Consider the following 18402-nt stretch of genomic DNA (forward strand, 5'->3'; position numbering starts at 1 on the left):
GATATGGTGCGCCAGTGCTTTGCTAACATCCAGCTCAACTTGCATTTGAGGATGGTTATAGTTTATATCACCAAATGATTACATAAACAAATTTTATAAATTGATATATTTTAATGTGATGTATCATATTATAAAATTAATTTTATTATAATATAAATATAACAGTTTATATAAAATCATATCAATTTATAAGATTATTTTTATATAATTTCTTTGTAGGTGTAACACTCTTCATTAGAATTTCAGATAACAAAATTCTATTTATAAGTCTCTTACACTACACATTATTTTTTTATGATTTCTTTAATTTTTTTTTTTATTAAATATGTGGTATATAGATGATGAGTAAAATAATTCAATTATTTTAAAAAAATAAAACTAAAAATAAATTTTAAAAAAACTTTAAAAAATAAAAAAAATTATAATATACGGTGTGTGAACTTATGAACAACAATACTCTTAATGAGATTATGAAATATACCAACAACATTTTTAAGTTGGATTGGAGGGAGTTTTTTCTGAACTATTTAAAAATGTAATATATATCTTTTAGATAAGCGACAAACATGTATTTTTATAATTATAATAAATAAAAAATCTTGTAATCCGACGAAAGTTGCTCGATGTTTGACGTAGACATCGTTTCGATACAAAAAAATTTTTATCACATCATTTTATTTATATAAAATTTTTTATTATATTTTAATAATATTTTATTATATTTTTAATATTTATATAAAATAATCTCATCTAACTTAGTACCTGAACAAATTGGCTCGCCGACAAAATTTGAATTTCTCAAGGGAAAAAAATGACAACTCACTCATGTCGCCCGTTGACTAGTAGTTGTAAGTCGTTGACCATTACCTGCTGTTCGTTTCGTTCCGCCAAAACCGAACTCCCCAAAACAACCTCGATCGATTCGAATACACCAGAATATATCCGATGCGTCCGAGTCATTTACTCCCATCGTCAGGAAATAAACAAAAATAATTGGATTAATTATACGCTAAACCGATACGATACGGACTACGGAGCCTCTGCATGGCGTTTTCTTTCGGTCGGCAAGATTGCAGGGACATTTTTGGCAACACGAATCAGCAGTAACTAACACAGAAATATGAAACAGCTGTATCCTAAGAGTCGGTTCTGGAACAGATTTAGATTTGCTTTGCGTTGACAAACAGTAGTTGGGTTCACTTCGCTGCACACGAACAACACCAGGTTCTAATCTCTCTCCCACTTTTGTATACTTGCAATGCTTATTGTTGTTCTTTTTTCTTCTTTTGATTGGTTGCTGTTTTTTTTTTTAGGTTTCTTTCTTTATTGCATTCGTTTCTTATGCTTCTTGAACTTGACCCTGCATAATCATTGAGCTCTGAATCCAAATCAAGTATATGGGTATGTTGGCTCTTGCTTGACTGTTTGAGATTGACAGAAACATTGAGAGTTATGGATTATAAACATGCGATTCCACTCGGAATTTCTCCTGTTTTGAAATGAAAAGCTCCTCTGACCTTACCATTTTTTTTATACTTTTTACTCCGGCATATTATCCTCATCGAGAATCCCCGTTGCCACTGGGTTTTTTCAGTAGTTTTGCCTGCAAGCCATCTTGCTTATAAACTTCAGTGAAAAGAGTAGAAAAAGGAAAATGAACAAGCAAGATCTCTCATTATAGATACTGACTCGGATTTATTCCTTGCACAAAGAGTTGATAGATTTGTTGATCGCTTACCTTTTTGTTTTGTGAAGTTATCTCGCAGTCTGGGTTGCAAAATGCAGAACAGTCATGTAATCGGGCATGATGGACGCTATCTAGTGAGTTGTGGGGGTCACCGTCCTAGAATTGTGTTGCATTATAGATCATTAGAACTTAGATTGTGCAGATATCAGCCGTTACCGATATCAGGCATAGGCATACAAGTATTTACTAATGACGTCAATGCTAAGTCACACTTATTTTTTTGAAGTATTTCTTTTCCCTAAAATGGCATTGATATAGATTAGGCTCCCTTCCTTGAGCATCGTCTATATAGGTTTTGTGTTACTTGAATCTTAATTAAGTTTCACTTGGAGAGTTCCAAAATCCAATTTAATATGGGTCACCATGGTGTGTGTGCGCGCGCGCGCATGTCATATGTGATACGCACACACATAACAATACACCATATAATTTCTTGTGGATATTTGATTGTGTGATATTGCCAACATCTCAGTTCCAAGGTAACTTGTTTACCTTTGTCAATAATTTTAGCTTCCTTATTATAAAATGTGGATTTCAATTACCCATATCATATATTGGTGGTTGATTTCATTCATACTACCGCATTAATATGTCTGTGTCATCAACTTAGTTTGGCTTCCCTTCTGTGTCAATGGAACATGTAAATCCCTTACACTATGGGATTTAGTTACAGTTGTTCAGTCTAAACAATCCTTGTTGCTTTCATGGTGAATTATGAAGTAAAGGCTAATTAGGTTCACTTCCGTCTGATTGATGAGTTGGATGGATTAATTTTGCTTAGGAAAGCATCTCTAGGCTGTATTGATGACAATGGTTGCACTTAACAGTAAACACACTCCTGCAATTTTTCTAATGTATCCATCTGTTTTAGTTTTTGAATGTATTGAACATACAGCAACACCCTGCTGTATCTCATAAATTTTCATTTGTGCGCTTGCACTTACGCACACACATATTGTTATTGTATGCTTTTTACAGCTTTTAACTTAAGTTGGATGTGAACTTTATACCAGTATCCTCAAGCATTCATGCTTGGTGCAGTTTGGTGGATGATAGATCATCTAATTCGAGGCCTTGAGATTTCTCTGAAGAAATGCTTGTATCTGCTCTTTTAACATCTGTTGGAATAAATTCTGGGCTCTGTGTTTTATTCTTCACATTGTACTCTATACTGAAGAAACAACCAAGTAATTATGACGTTTATATACCCCGCTTACTGGTTGATGGAACTTCTAAACGGATAAGTCATTTCAATCTTGAAAGGCTAATACCTTCTCCTGGTTGGGTGAGAAGGGCGTGGAATCTTTCTGAAGAGGAGCTACTGTCAACCTCGGGCTTGGATGCTGTGGTCTTTATGCGCATCATAACCTTCAGGTAATATGGGTCGTTCACAGCTGTTTTCTTCTCATTTCATTCATCTAATTTTGTTTTTGGTTTGCATGTTTACTTTTTGAGGGGAGAAGGAATTCCCTTTGCTTAAAGTTATTGGACTAGATTGAATTAATTTCAGGCCACAGTGGCATGCAAATACATTCAGATGTACTGTTGTTGACCACATGAAGAGAGGTGCTTAGTTAAAGACTCCATGAATTGTAGGTGTATTGCACTCTTAACAGAATGCAACAGAAATAAAGGTTCAGATGTTAAAAATAGATGCTTAAGAATCAAAAGAAAAATGATGAAGAACCAAAAAATAAAAGGCGAAGACCCAATTCTCATGTGTGCCAAATGGGGGGTTGACAAGACTGATATGGGTGGCACCTTCTGTTTACTGTGACTCCTCATTTCCCTACGCCATTTTCGTTCTCTTTTTCATCTGTTCGATAAGGCTTGTCAATTTCATAAATGAAGTGCCATTTAACCATTGCAAATGAATTTTCCATTAAAATACACACACATGCACTCACACTTAAAATAAATGCAATTGATCCATCTCTGCGTGTTATCCTTGTCAAGACAGATGCACATGTATCTATTTGAAAACACAGGGATCTAGCTAGAACTTTACCACTACTTTCCCTTTTAGGCTTTTAGAATTTGTGTTTCTTTTAAGCAATTGAATCTCAGCAACAAAATTCTATTTTCAACAGAAAGTGATAATGATATTTGCTGTTTTATACACAGCACTTGAATCTGTTCTTCGATTTTTGCTTTTTCACCCTTTCCACTTCTATTATCTTTGGCTCAGTGTTATGCTTATTATGTGAATGCTGCAGCTTGAAAGTATTTTTGGTTGCTGGGATCATTGGGATCTTTGTTCTACTTCCAGTGAACTGCACAGGAGATCAGCTGCAAGATATTGACTTGGTTGATATTTCAAATAATTCTCTGGATGTATTTTCTATTTCCAATGTAAACAGCGGCTCAAAAAGGTGAATGTTACCTCAGAATTTAACTTTTACATGAAGCAGGGCCTAGAGGGAAGTAGTTCAGAATACTGCTAAAGCCTACTAAAGAGTGAGGGAAGCACACATGCATTTGACAGTGGCTTTTAACCATGTCAAGCCCAATCTACCGCAGTCCTTTTTCTGATTCTTGTGTAGCATGTATTGGTCCAGTGTCATGTAGCTTGACAGGATTTTTTTTTCCTTTTGTGTGAGAGTAGGTTACTCTACCATGCTGTTCCCTTTTTCAATTGCTTCAACATTATGAGCTCAGATACAAAATCTCAAAAGAAGCAGTCTTGGGTCCATGGACCATAATTTACCATATATCACTAATCTTATTTGTTAAATGATGAAGATTCTCTTTTTGTTTTTTAACTGTTATTTTGGAGGATTGAAAACAAAGACTTTGATGGTTAAGTTTATGGTTTTTGTGTGGAAGGTTTCCTTTATAAACATCAGTTAGATGAACTTATAATCATTTTCCATGTTTAGTTGTCCAATTGTCATTTTGGATGTTGCAATCTTAGCAGTTGACTCCTGTTTTGATTGATTCCAGCTGCCTTTTCTTTATAATAAATCAACTTTGATTTTATTTATTATCAATGTTTATATTTTAACTCATGCAATAGCAAACATCAGGTTTAGATAAGCGCTTGGCAGTTCTACAATAGATGCTTGTTATTATTGTATGATGAGGTTGATGTTTGAGATACTGGCTACCACTCTCAGCATTAAGATGTCTAGATCTGGATCATATAAATCTAGATATTTCTGACATTTGAATTCCGATGATGAACTAATTGATTGTGGAGTTTTACATCTACGTTGGCCTTTAGCCTAAACCAAATTGTAAATTGATCAGCCTTATATAACTGAAGCAAACACTGAATATGAAAGCTATCCGTTATCCCTCCACCATCACTCACTCCCTAACTTTTTGGGGAAAAGTCAATTACCTGGGTCATTTCAGTGCACATTTCTTTTCTTTTTCTTCTGATTGCATCATGAATAAGATCCAGTGGGTACAATAGTGGTCTCAATTATTTTAGGCTTTCTTTCCACCTCAACTGGCATTCTGGGTATTGAGTAAAACCTCCATGCTAATTTCGCAGCCTGGTGATCTTGGGTAGTTTTGTTAAAAAAAAAGAGCTTCATATCTTCTTTAAGTATGAAATATTTGTTGGGAGAAGCTTAAAAGTTCTTGTTTTTTGCAGGTTATGGGCTCACTTCTGCGCTGTGTATATCGTCACCATTTTTGTCTGCTATCTACTATATTATGTAAGTAAAGGTTCTACTGTTCTATCTCAGTGACTAGATAATAATCCAAAGCCCTATGCCTTTTAATTGAGATTGGAATTTTAACAATTTTACAACTGGGACATTATCATGGGGATAGGGAGTGTCGAAGCCAGGTTGACATATTAGTTTTATGTCTTGGTGGTAGATCTTTACACATTGCATATTGGAAAGGAAAGTATTGACCACAGTTTCTGAATATGATGGTATTGACCTGGCATTCTTCTAAAGTTACTAGTTAAATTGTGTGGACTCCTAGCAAATGACGAGAAATGGAAAAATATCTAAATGAAGGCAACTACGGTTATAACAGTTCTACAAGAGCCACAACTTGACCTAGTTACTGATCTTCATCTGTTTCTGCAGGAATATAAATATGTTTCTTCAAAAAGGATTGCTTATTTTCATTCATCCAAGCCTCAGCCACATCAGTTCACCATCTTAGTTCGTGGTATCCCTGTTTCTGTTGGGAGCAGCATCAGTGACAGTATTCAGAGCTTTTTTACAGAGTATCACCCTTCAACATATCTGTCACATATGGTTGTTCGTCGAACAAACAAGCTTCGGGCTCTCATTGTAAGCATTTAGTCTAATTTTTGTTATCCTTTCAGATGCTCGTATGTTTTGAGGTTTCCTCCCTTCAATTAAATTCTTCTTTCAGACTAATCCATTTTATTTTCAGGTAAAGTTATGTTTTATCTTCTGGAATAATATGGAATCATGTGTGCTTGGTCTGCTTCTTGGTGATTTTACTTTTGATACCTGGTCAATGTGATGTTACTTGTGATTTATGAATCTTTCTGTTTTCCTACTTCTGATATATATATATATATATATATATATATCTCTGGAAACTCAATTTTCTGATTGGGGAAGTAATAAATGAACAAATAGTTGAGCATTATTACTAACATTGACTTGTATAAATCTTGAAAATGGTTACATGAAACAACATCCAGCTGCCAACATGGAACAAGGAGGGTATTGCAGCTCACAAGTACATGAATTGTGAAGCTGAGTGTTGAATTTGAATAATGCAGTTGGGGGTGCAGTACATTCTATGTTGACCTTCCCTTGAAGCACATCTTCTTAGAGGAAACAAAGGGGAACCACTTTAGGGTGCTGAGAAAAGATAAAAAAGCAAAATCATGGAGTTCTAAAAGAATTAACGAGCCAGAAGAAATTTTGTTGATGGATAAAGTCAGGAGTCCATTGTGAGGTTGTCACAGTCAGAGAAAAAGCACCTAAAATTCTGTTGACTTTTTTTTGATAAATAAGTGAAGATTTATTGATTTTTTTTTATAAATAAGAAGTAAGTTTCATTGATATGAATGAAAATATGCATAATCCATGTACACAGGGAATATACAGAAGAAAATGCCTAAATACATTCTAAAAACGCTAAATTAGAGATAAGAAATCATGCACATTATTTCCATTAAGGACAATGGCTGAAAATCATAGGAGTAAAGTACGTAGAAAAAAATTCTGAAGCTCTACATTTGTTTGCTCCCTATCTTCACAGCACCACGCATTCCTTTTTGTCCAAATACACCACATAATGCACAACGGGATCATCTTCCATGTTGCTGCCCCCTGGGGACAGCCTTGGATACCCTTCTAGCAAGCAAGCAGGTCAGCCACCTTTGACGGCATAACCCAAGCAACATCCACTCTACTAAATATCCACTCTACCTACCTATAAAAAAAAATATATCCCATTCCACAACTCTTTTGTCACCTCACAATGCAATAATAGATGGTCCACTAATTCTCCATTTTTTTGCAAAAATAACACCAATCCATCACGATGAGACCCCTTTTCCTTAAGTTGTCCGTGGTTAGAATATTTCCAAGGGCAGTAGTCCACACAAAGAAAGCCACTTTGGAAGGTAAGCGAGACCTCCAAATGCTTTTCCATGGGAAATATACATTACCTTGTGAAGCCAATATTTTATAATATGCCTTAATTGTGAACTTCTTGCTGCCACTAGACCTCCATTGTATCCTATCACCCTGTGCCGTTATACTTCCTGAGGAGTATATCAAGCTGAAAAATTCTGAAATGGTAGAAAATTCCCAGTCATGGTTATCCCGAGTGAATAGGATATTCCATTGATGAGAGCCATGGCAAACACAAGCAAATCCGCCACCAAAGCCTCCCTATTAGCCGCAATACTATAGAGAGCAGGGAAGACCCTCTCCAAAGATCGCTTTCAACACCAAACATCTTGCCAAAACCTAATTCTAGTGCCCTGTGCAACCACAAATCGGATATTGTTTTCAAAACACTGCCAGCCCCCCCAATATATCTCCACAAACCCACACCATACCCCCCCTCACGACATTAGTACACCAACCACCCCAAGCACATCCATGTCTAGAGTCAACAACTTCCTTCCACAATGACTCCCCCTCCAAGTGATACCTCCATAGCCATTTTTTCAATAACGCTTTATTGAAAGTCTTCAAATTGCACACACCCAATCCTCCACTCGAGACTGGGGAGCAAACTTTATTCCAATTAACAAGATAGAATTTGTTTTCCTCCCCCAGACCACCCCATAGGAAAGCTCAAAATAACTTATTGATCCTATTCGCCACCCCCGCAGGCAGCAGAAATAGAGATAAGAAATAAGTCGGGAGATTAGATAAAGTGCTTGTTATCAGTGTGAGTCACCTCCCCTTCAATAGATACAACCGCTTCCACCCAACCAACCTTTTCTCCACGTTCTTAATAACCCATTCCCAAATAGCTCTAGCTTTGAAAGTCGCCCCCAAAGAGAGACCCAAATATTTCATAAGCAGAGAAGACACTTTACACCCTAAGAGATCTGCTAGACTACTGATTTGAGGCACCACACCCACCACCACCATCTCAGATTTACCCAGGTTTTACCTTAAGCCCTAACACGGCTTTGAAGCACAACTTGCTGCAGATTTTGTTTGATATTGAGATTCAGCTAGGAGAGCTGATTGAAATGGTATGTTGGTTAAAACGGTGCGTCGAAGTAAAAGGGAAGGTGGGGTTGGGGTTGGGCTTGTGCTAGGGTGTGTCTGCTGAAGAATCAAGAGATAGGGCTTCAGCCTAGCCCAGTGAGCCCATCCGTAATGTAATGTTGAAGGGAAAGGGAAAGCTTCAGGGCCATGAAGATGGGCTTCAACCCAAGGGGAGGGTTTTGGCCCAAAAGAAACCAAGCCCTATCTGAAGGAGGACTTAGGCGGAAGCTTGCCCCTCGGGGGGTGGGGCCAAGCCACCATTCCCGGCGAGGACTCAAGCAACCTCGCCGAAGGTTGTTGTTCCTCCAACGGAGGCTACAATGATGACAGTAACTTCAATAGTGTATGGTGCCTTAGAACGTGCAATAACGCCGTCGTTTCTGCCCCAAATGCATCGGAACCTGCACAGAAAGGTGCGACGGTGGTCACTGGCACATCTTCGACGTCAAAACAGGGGATTAACTCATTGGGGATTGAAGATTCTATAGTTAAGGTTGCGAACTCACTCGTTGGGGCCATTACCGCGTGTGGGCTGTTTCAGGATACATCTATGTTGGATGCACAGACCTCTTCGACGGTCCTCGGCGACCCCCCAGGCAGACATGACTCAGATAGTGGCTGGAGAAGTCTTTGCTGGGCAGATGTTGAAGACAGTTGACAGAGAACTTGTGGCTGGGCAAATCCAGACGCAGTTAGCACAGTCGACACCTGGAGAAGTCTTTGTTCCAAACTATGGTGTCCTAGCACAATTAACTTTAATGGAATCTGGAGAAGCAGGCCCTGACAAAAAAAGAGAGGAGCTTCCTGTGAAGTGGCCAGAAGGGGTGGACATGCAGCTGGTTATTTGTGAAGAGGAATGCATCGATGCAGCTAAACCTATACGCATGCTCCCTCTTAGTCCCAACTCAAAGCGGTTTATTTCGGATTGGGTGTTTAAGAAAGTGGAGGAGATGCAAGCCTGCGTTGGGGTGTCTTATATAGGCTTTGAAGAGCAATTTAGGACTCTTCTTGTGGCCACGGAAGATAGTCAATCGAAGTTTGCCACAAAGAGAGATAGGGAACTTAAAAGGCTTAAATGCTATATAAATTATGAAGTGAAGGAGGGAAGTGGCGGACGGGATAGAATGAAAGGGAGGGGTGTTACCATTGTCCATGAAACCTAAGATTCTCTCTTGGAACGTGCGGGGGCTTAATGATCGCAATAAGCGCCTTCGCATAAAATCTTTATTGCGAATGTGGAAGGTTGATGTGGTGTATTTTCAAGAAACAAAATTGAGTTTCGTTGATAGAAGACTTATTCGTAGCTTGTGGGGGTGTTTGTATGTGGGCTTGTCTTATGTGGCTTCGGTAGGAGCGTCTGGTGGTGTCCTCTTAATGTGGGATAAAAGAGTGGTGGAGGCGGTAGAGGAGTGTGTTGGGACTTTTTTGGTTGCTAGTCTATTTAAAAATGTAGTTAGATGGGTGGGAGTGGGCTTATGTAGGCATTTATGGGCCAAATTTGTACAGAGAGAGGAGAAGGCTTTGGGAGGAGTTGGCGGGCTTATATTGTTTATGGGATGTGCCGTGGTGTATGGGTGGGGATTTCAACATCACTTGCTTCTCCAGCGAATGATCAGGGAATTTTCGCACCTCTATAGCCATGGAGGAGTTCTCTGAGTTTATGTTTGATTTGGACCTTATGGATCTTCCCTTTGTTGGGGGCGAGTTCACATGATCCAATAGTAGGGGTTGGTCGAGATTGGATAGGTTTCTTGTTTTGCCTTCTTGGGAAACCCACTTTCCGGAGCTGTGTTAGAAGAGGCTAGTCCAGGTTTGCTCGGATCATTTTCTTATTTTGTTAGATTGTGGTGGCATTCATAGGGGTCGCCAGTATTTCAAGTTTGAAAATATGTGGTTAGCAGTGGATGGTTTTGCTGAGAAAGTTCGTTCCTGGTGGTCTTCTCAGCAGTTCATGGGTACCTCTAGCTTCATTCTTGCAGGTAAGCTTAAGGTTTTAAAGCAAGATCTAAGGAGGTGGAACTTGGAAGTTTTTGGCAGTATTGACAACTAGAAGACTACACTATTGGAGGAGTTACAGGAGTTGGAGGGATAGGTATTGATGGGAGACACTTTATAAGAGGTATTGTTGAGGAAGAGTGTAGTGGTGACTGAATTGGAGAGAGTATTGTTGATGGAGGAGACCTCGTGGCGACAAAAATTCAAGGCTCTTTGGTTAAAAGAAGAGGATAAATGTACGAAGTTCTTCCATAGAGTGGCTAATTCACATAGGCGCAATAACACTGTTGAGACACTCAAGACCGGTAACCAAGTTCTCTATTCCTCCCCTAAATTAGAGAACCATATTGTGAATTATTATAAGAACCTGCTCATGGAGCTAACCTGTTGGAGGCCGAAGCTCGATGATTTGTCTTTTGAGTCTATTGATATGTAGTGTGCGAGCTGGTTGGAAAGACCTTTTGAAGAAGATGAGGTGCATAAGGTCATTAGCAGTATGGCGAAAGACAAAGAGCCTGGGCCCCAGTTGCCAAGACCAACTCCTTACGAGTCCTCCTCTCGATTGCTGCTATTCGCCATTGGTCTCTCCATTAGATGGGTTTTCGATGGGGTTCTTCCAACAACAATTCGGCCGAGTGCCTTCATAATAATAACGAAAAGAAATGGAGACAACGAGTCCCCTTGCCGCAATCCGCGAGAACTGTTAAAGAAGCCTGCAGGGGTACCATTGATTAACATTGAGAAACGAGCAGTAGTTACACAATGTCGAATCCATGAAATCCATCGACCACCAAAGCCACACCTCCCAAGTAAGTGAATGAGGAAATATTAATTTACATGATCATATGCCTATGGTCCAAGCACTCATTGGCAATAAGAATTGAATCAAGTATCTGCCTCCCCCAAACAAAGGCATTTTGAGGTTTTGAAATAATTTGCTCCATTACCAAGCTTAACCAATTAGCAAGAAGAACTTTCGAAATAATTTTGTAAACCCCACTCACCAGGCTTATAGGGCGGAAATCCTCGACTTCCATCGCCCATATTTCTTCCTTATGAGGGCTATGAACGTCGCATTGAGGCACTTCTCAAACTTTTGGAAGGCATGGAATTCAAGGAAGACTTGCATAACATCACATTTCACAAAATTATTGATAATTATAAGTGTTATTGATAATCACATTTCAAACTTTTGGAAGATTTATTGCTAATCATAAGTGTTATCAGTGTACACAAGGAATAAACAAGATAAGCACCTAATCACGAAATTGGAACAATAATAAAAAACCTGAAAACTAGAAACTGAAATACAAAAGTGAGCAGCCATCCATTGGTATTGAGTTCTAAAGAAGAGATACTTCACTTCTGCTACCGCCATCTCACAAAAACCATAACTCTTAATTAACTCTAGTCCTAATCAGGTGAGCTAGAGTGGGTTTGTCCAGCAATAAGTACATTTTACAAATAGCTTGCTGGTCCTAGTTATGATTAATTTGGATTTTTAGATAGCAAACAAGTAGAGAAGGCAAAAATGAAATGAATAAATTACACACGGACAGATTATTTATGTGGGGAGAGATTTCACTAACTAAAGATGGAATATAAAAATGGCGAGAAACACTCAAAACCTTAAGCCTCATAATACCAAAAAATCCTCACGCAATTTCCAAAAGTTCCCTGTCATCCCATCCAAAGAGGAAAATATGGCTAGCTAATTTCATGTGGCGCAGTGGTATTGCAGTAACATGAGGGCCTTTTCAAAGACACAAGGAGTGGGAGGAATTGTAATGCCTCGAATTATAAAAGCATTGTATATGGGAAATGAATCCTGGATCATGACAGATTATTTATGTGGTTCAACACAAACACTTGTCCATGAGCAGAGACGATCAAGGATAAATTTCTTTAGCAAAATATGGAGTGCAATATAGTCATGTGATGCTCATAACCTTAACACTCAATCCACCCAGAGCCTTAGAATTTCCAAAATCCCCTAGATGATAAAAGATCTCCCCTGAATATATATATATATATATATATATATATATATATATATTAGAACATAAAGCTGGTCAAATTTCATGTCATAGAACTTCCCCTGATGTAGAGGAAAAGCCAAAGCTTAGCCATGGTACACGCTGTGGAGAGAAATAACAAAGAGATGTAATATAGGACTTTCTAGGGTTGGTTAGGGAGTTAACCAGTATAAAGGGTTGATGTAGGATTCTTATAGTTTTGAGCCTTGACAGTTTTGTAACTGGTTACGTAGTCGTTATTGCACTTTTGGTTCTGGGATGTAACCTCCAAGGTATTTGAGTTTGTTACCATGGTATTCTTCCGGGACCAAGTTAGGGCTTTATCATAAAATTAGGTTATTATCCTTTAAAAAAAAGGAAAGAAAAAGTGTGGTGCACTGTACATGTACCCACCCACCAAATCAAGCCATGTTTATATTCATGCATCCATTTCTTTCAAATAGTTGCATGTGAATGAAAAGGTGTGCCTTTATCTCTGTTTGACTCAATGTAGATTTCATATTAGTCAACCACTTTTTTTTAAAAAAAAGCGTATCATGTGAAGACAAATATTTAGGGTCTTGTATGTGTAATGTCGGTGCTACGTTGTAGTTCACATGCTTTGATCTCTTACATTATCTTTCTGTACCTTTTTGCTAAGATTGTTTCATTCTTGCCCCTAGAATGATGCAAAGAAGTTGTACAGAAGGATTATTCACTTGCAATCAAGCCCCACTCAAAACAAGTATAGGCCTGGCAATTGCTTTGGACTGTTTGGACGTAAGGTTGATATTGTGGATCAGTATGAAAAGAAGTTAGAAGATATACAGGAAAATGTGAGATTGGGGCAATCAGATGTTTCATTGGCAGGAGAAGTATGTGCTAAACTATTCTCTCATCTTGTTGTAGAAATTTTTTGTTTTGTTATTTTTCTCCTTGTTGGTTGGAATCTTTTCACAAGTTCATGTATTCACGCATTCTAGTGGTGAGTTTTGCTTTGTTGTGTTTAAGCTATCATGTAGTACCACCCACCATTGGGTATGTCAAAAAATGCATTGTTATACATCATTTTTTTGAATTCATTAAGTTTGTAACTTGTTTGTTACAAGTGTTGTCCATGAACTATCATGTTTCAAGAGTTATCCATGAGTTTGAACCTGTATAACATCCATTCTTTCTTTAATGTAAAAGGAAATTCCAGCCGCCTTTGTGTCCTTCACGTCTCGATATGGTGCTGCAATTGCTTTTCACCTGAGACAATCAATCAATCCCATTCAGTGGGTCACAGAGCAAGCTCCTGAACCTAATGATGTTTACTGGCCCTTTTTTTCCTCATCCTTCATGCGGAGATGGATTTGTAAGCTGGTGGTTGTTGTTGCATGTATTCTTCTTACAATCTTATTCCTTATTCCTGTTGTATTTGTCCAAGGTCTTACTAACCTAAGCCAGTTGGAAGTTTTGTTTCCGTTCCTGAAAAGCATTCTTACCATGTAAGTAGTCTTCAGACTTATTGTTAAACTTACTTTATCTATCTTTTATTTCCAAGTTTCACCTCTCTCTAAATTAAATTTCCAATAAGTAATACAAGGTGACAAATGTTTATAGACAAGATGAATATTAACTTCCAAATAGATTTTAAACATTTCCGGTCTTAGGGATGATATTGGAATATATATATATATATAATGAAGTATTCAGTACTTTCTCTCACTACATACTTAAAGATTAATCTAGGGTTACTGAAATTTAAACTAATTGTGAAATGTAACGGTTGCTGGTTGACAATGACAGCATAAACTTTCTTCAGTCAAGTGACCGTCTGTCTATAATGCAGTTGTCAGAACTAGAAAATTTAGTGTAGAAAATTTCATGCATACTTGTGATAGAAATGGTTCAGAATGACCCTTCCTCTAATTGAATTAACAGAATAAGCCTGAAGTCCTCAAATGGACATCTAGATGTATAAAAGAGTCAAATATTGCACATCTATGGCATCCATGCCCACGAACAGCAATGAAGAATTTGGTTTGGCTTTAGCATTTGGCTGAAAGAAATATAATTACTTGACTTCCCCATAAGATCTTGTTTAAGGCACTATGTTTGCAGTAGTCAAAATAATGGTGAACCCTATGGTTGAAAGCTACAGCTCAAATGCTGGCCTTGACTTCTATTTTTTGCAAAGGGTTTTCTTATTTTTTTCTGGCTCTTCCTAATGTGGGTATGTTCATACTTGTTTCCTGTCTAATACCTCATATTCATGTAGGATACTTTAATGCTGGTCCTTTGTCACTGTCCTTGTTAAAGTAGTATTCAGATCAAATTAAGTTTAGAATCGGTAAATAAAGAGGCTGAATTTAATATTGTAAGATTTTGCTGAAATAAATGCAGTCATTCACTAAGGTAAGTCAAGAAAAATCTGCTTCATTGTATAAAAATAATAATTTTTCAAACAAGGTGGGGGAAGTTTTATGTCAGTTTAATTAGTTCTTGGGGGGGCGTACCTATTTATGTGAAGTCTTTGTGGGAGGAGGGGGGGCTTGCGCCCTGTACATCAGTCCAGAGAGGCTTAACTTCATTTTATTATGTCTATTTTAATGTTCTCAAGGAATAACTTGCTTCTATGATTTGTATAGGAGGTTGATAACACGATTACAGAGTATGATGGTTTCCAGTTTGGAGCAATATTGTTGCGAAGTTTAGCTACCATTTCATGTATCAACTTCTTATATATCATTGCATTTATTGCTTAAAGTACACAGAGCCATTAGGAATTTAAAACAAAAACTGTAGTCACGTTGACTGAATTTTATTGGTCAAGGAAAATTGCCTTTGTCCTGATACACTGATCTTTGTGGTTATTTGTGATACCATCTGATTCGTGGTTATCCACATGTAGCTTAACATGCTAATATGTTGAAATTTGAACCCTTCATGTGCAATCTCAATTCCTGTCTTCTTTAAATTCCTGATTCCTGACAGTGCAAATCACTAACTTTATGTGTCTTCTTCCAGAACGTTTGTCAGTGAAGTAATTACAGGATACCTTCCCAGTCTTATTCTTATGCTGTTTTTGAAAATGGTGCCCCCCATAATGGAGTTGCTTTCTTCCATTCAAGGATACATTTCCCATAGTGGTATAGAAAAGAGTGCATGCGACAAAGTACTTTGGTTCACAATATGGAACATTTTCTTTGCAACTGCATTTTCTGGATCAGTTTTATATCAGGTTTCCATAGTCCTTGATCCAAGGAATATTCCTGCCAAGCTAGCTGTTGCAGTTCCAGCACAGGTGAGATCAAGTTTCCTGGAATTTTTTTTTTATAATTCTACCTGATTTAGAAAAACAAAATGAAGAAAAATTGGCCTGGCATAGATAAATTCATGAAGGCGAAACTTTCTTAAGAATGTTATATTTTTATATTTATGGACTTTCTGTTTGACTGATATATATATACACATATATATATATATGGTTTTACTGACTGTTAAAATACATGAAATCATATGACTACTGAATTTAAACTAAATAGCAGAAGTATAATGATTCACTGTCTATATACGATTTCTATCTTCAATTTCCTTGCTCTTCTAAAATTTTGAATTTAATTTAATAAGTTAATTATTTTCTGTTCCAATCCCACCGAAGGGACAATAGTACCCTCCTGTAATGTGGTCATTTTTTCAGGGTAATCTGACTACCTTACATTTTTAGCCATTTTTCCCAAACCCCCAAAAATGGATTCAAATAGAAATCCATGTTTGTTTCAAGAACAGGTTGAGCTTTTCATTCATACTATGTGGTATAATTGGTACTAGCAAAGTCAATTTACCAAATTATGTGTTTGAAATGTTACAATCTGACAAATTAGACCCGAACAGCTTAAAATCGCTTCCCAAAGAAGGAACTTTATCCTAGCCTCTTAGCACCTAGGAAACAGATATGCTTATGAAATTCTTATTAACACATGCTGGGCTTTACAACTCACTTTTTCCTTTTGCATTGATCTTTGCACTGGCTCCCTTTGTCACCACATCCTGGTGCATTATTCTCTTCAAACATATTCTTCACACAAAATAGCCCTAACTTGGATTTTTGAAAAAAAAAAAAAAGAAGTCTCAACTTAGTGCCTTCACACATTTGCATCTGATAAAAAGAGTCATTAGAATTGTCTGACAAGACAGTTCAGAATATAAATGGCATACCCAGGTAGTTTAGACCTGTAATCCAGAAGGAAAATAAAATGCATCAATGTATATATCTAAGACAGTTATGTAATTCTGTTTTTTCATTATTATGACATCATATTTTGTGGCTGCAGGCATCATTTTTCATTGCTTATGTTGTCACTTCTGGATGGACAAGCACTGCATCTGAACTCTTTCGCCTAGTTCCTTTTCTCTGGAGTCTAATGAGAAAACCATGTACCAGAAGTACAGATGATGACCTTGAAGTTCCTTCTATTCCTTACCACAGAGATATTCCAAGACTTCTTTTCTTTGGACTTCTTGGGATTACATATTTTTTCCTAGCTCCTCTAATTCTACCTTTCCTCTTACTGTACTTCTGTTTTGGATACATCGTCTACCGTAACCAGGTTAGTTGGCTCTCTCTCTCTCTCTCTCATTTTCTGAGGGTGTATTTCATATAATTTAGCTCGTAGGTTTATCACATTGAGGAAGGCTCTTTAATCATGTCAAACTGAATATCAATGCATGACAGATCTCCACAACTGGTCAACATGCCCTAAATTGGAAAATCAATTTCAGAACTCTTATTCAGTCAGTGAAGAGTTGGGTTAATTAGATTTTTGTGGGTAGATATTCACTATGGACATAGTTATCTCTGTATCATGAATGCAAATATTGATCAATAAAGTGAAATCAAATGAGCCGAACTGTTCATTCATCAGTTCGTGTTCCTAATATCATTTTATTACACATCTTTTATTTTGAGTTGATCAAAATTACTTACAGCTTTTATAAGAACAATTTTAAGAATGTCCCTGGTTATATATTCTGATTTTCCGTTTCTGATGAAAATGAAGGGAGCAGCAACCTGTCATCTTGTTTCTCATAATTTTTTTCAAAAGAGGTCATAATTTATTACGAAAACTTGGATATTGAGATCTAAGTAGCTACTAGTGCTGATGCTTGACAAACTTGCAATGCAGTTTATAAATGTGTATGCACCAAAGTATGAAACCGCAGGGAAGTTTTGGCCTATTGTACACAATTCAATGATATTTTCTCTGGTACTCATGCATGCTATTGCTGTGGGAATCTTCACACTGAAGAAGCTGTCTCTAGCTACGACTTTAATTTTCCCTCTTCCAGTACTCACGCTTCTCTTCAATGAGTACTGCCGGAAACGTTTCCTTCCCATCTTCACTGCCTACTCTGCTGAGGTATGTTTACATGTGACAATACAGTGATATCTTATGCCAGGGAGTACCAAAATTTTCTACTTCTCAAAGAATTTAATATCATTACTGCCTTCAAATAGCCCACCTTGACATTGACCTTGGTTTTCATGCTTTTAGACTTTGATAAAGAAGGATAGAGATGACCAGAACGACGCTGCAATGGCCGAGTTTTTTGATAAATTGGTCACTGCCTACCAGGACCCGGCATTGATGCCAATTCAGCTCTCTGCAAACCCCGACAGTCTTAACAGCCCCCTTTTATCCTCTACTTGAGTTTGAGCCTGAGGTTTGGTTGTATTTGTGCCATATTAAGGTGACTGGTAATGGTGGTATTTTGTTTTTTTATGGCCAATTTCATATGTGATGGTTGATTCTTTTTCGTGAGCAATAAAAAATGTCCTGGAACAGGGAAAAAAAAAAAAGGATGCTTTGTGAGCATGCGTGTGTTTTTTGTGACCCTGTGTAGCATATATATGTCACAACTCACATATACTTATATTGGCATGTAATTTCTCTGAAGTTTTTCCTGAAGTTTTGAA

General features: G+C 37.4%; 1 protein-coding gene across 6 annotated transcripts; it reads left to right on the top strand.

Moving 5' to 3' along the window:
* The first annotated feature begins 937 nt into the window (after positions 1 to 937).
* Positions 938 to 18402, top strand: LOC109003218 (CSC1-like protein At1g69450). 6 transcript variants are annotated; one of them, XM_035686659.1, is made up of 12 exons: positions 938 to 1224; positions 1314 to 1401; positions 2761 to 3121; positions 3964 to 4119; positions 5349 to 5412; positions 5797 to 6006; positions 13124 to 13315; positions 13632 to 13930; positions 15453 to 15729; positions 16760 to 17035; positions 17612 to 17845; positions 17981 to 18394. In XM_035686659.1, exons 3-12 carry the CDS (start codon positions 2841 to 2843, stop codon positions 18134 to 18136), a joined length of 2145 nt encoding a protein of 714 aa, XP_035542552.1. In that variant the 5' UTR covers positions 938 to 1224; positions 1314 to 1401; positions 2761 to 2840; the 3' UTR covers positions 18137 to 18394. The 6 variants fall into 6 exon arrangements, with proteins under 6 accessions (XP_035542552.1, XP_035542553.1, XP_035542550.1 ...); XM_035686660.1 differs by having other exon boundaries at positions 2789 to 3121; XM_035686657.1 differs by lacking the exon at positions 1314 to 1401 and having other exon boundaries at positions 17981 to 18402.

This window comes from Juglans regia, chromosome 16 (genome assembly GCF_001411555.2).
Source record: "Juglans regia cultivar Chandler chromosome 16, Walnut 2.0, whole genome shotgun sequence".
Lineage (NCBI taxonomy): Eukaryota > Viridiplantae > Streptophyta > Magnoliopsida > Fagales > Juglandaceae > Juglans > Juglans regia.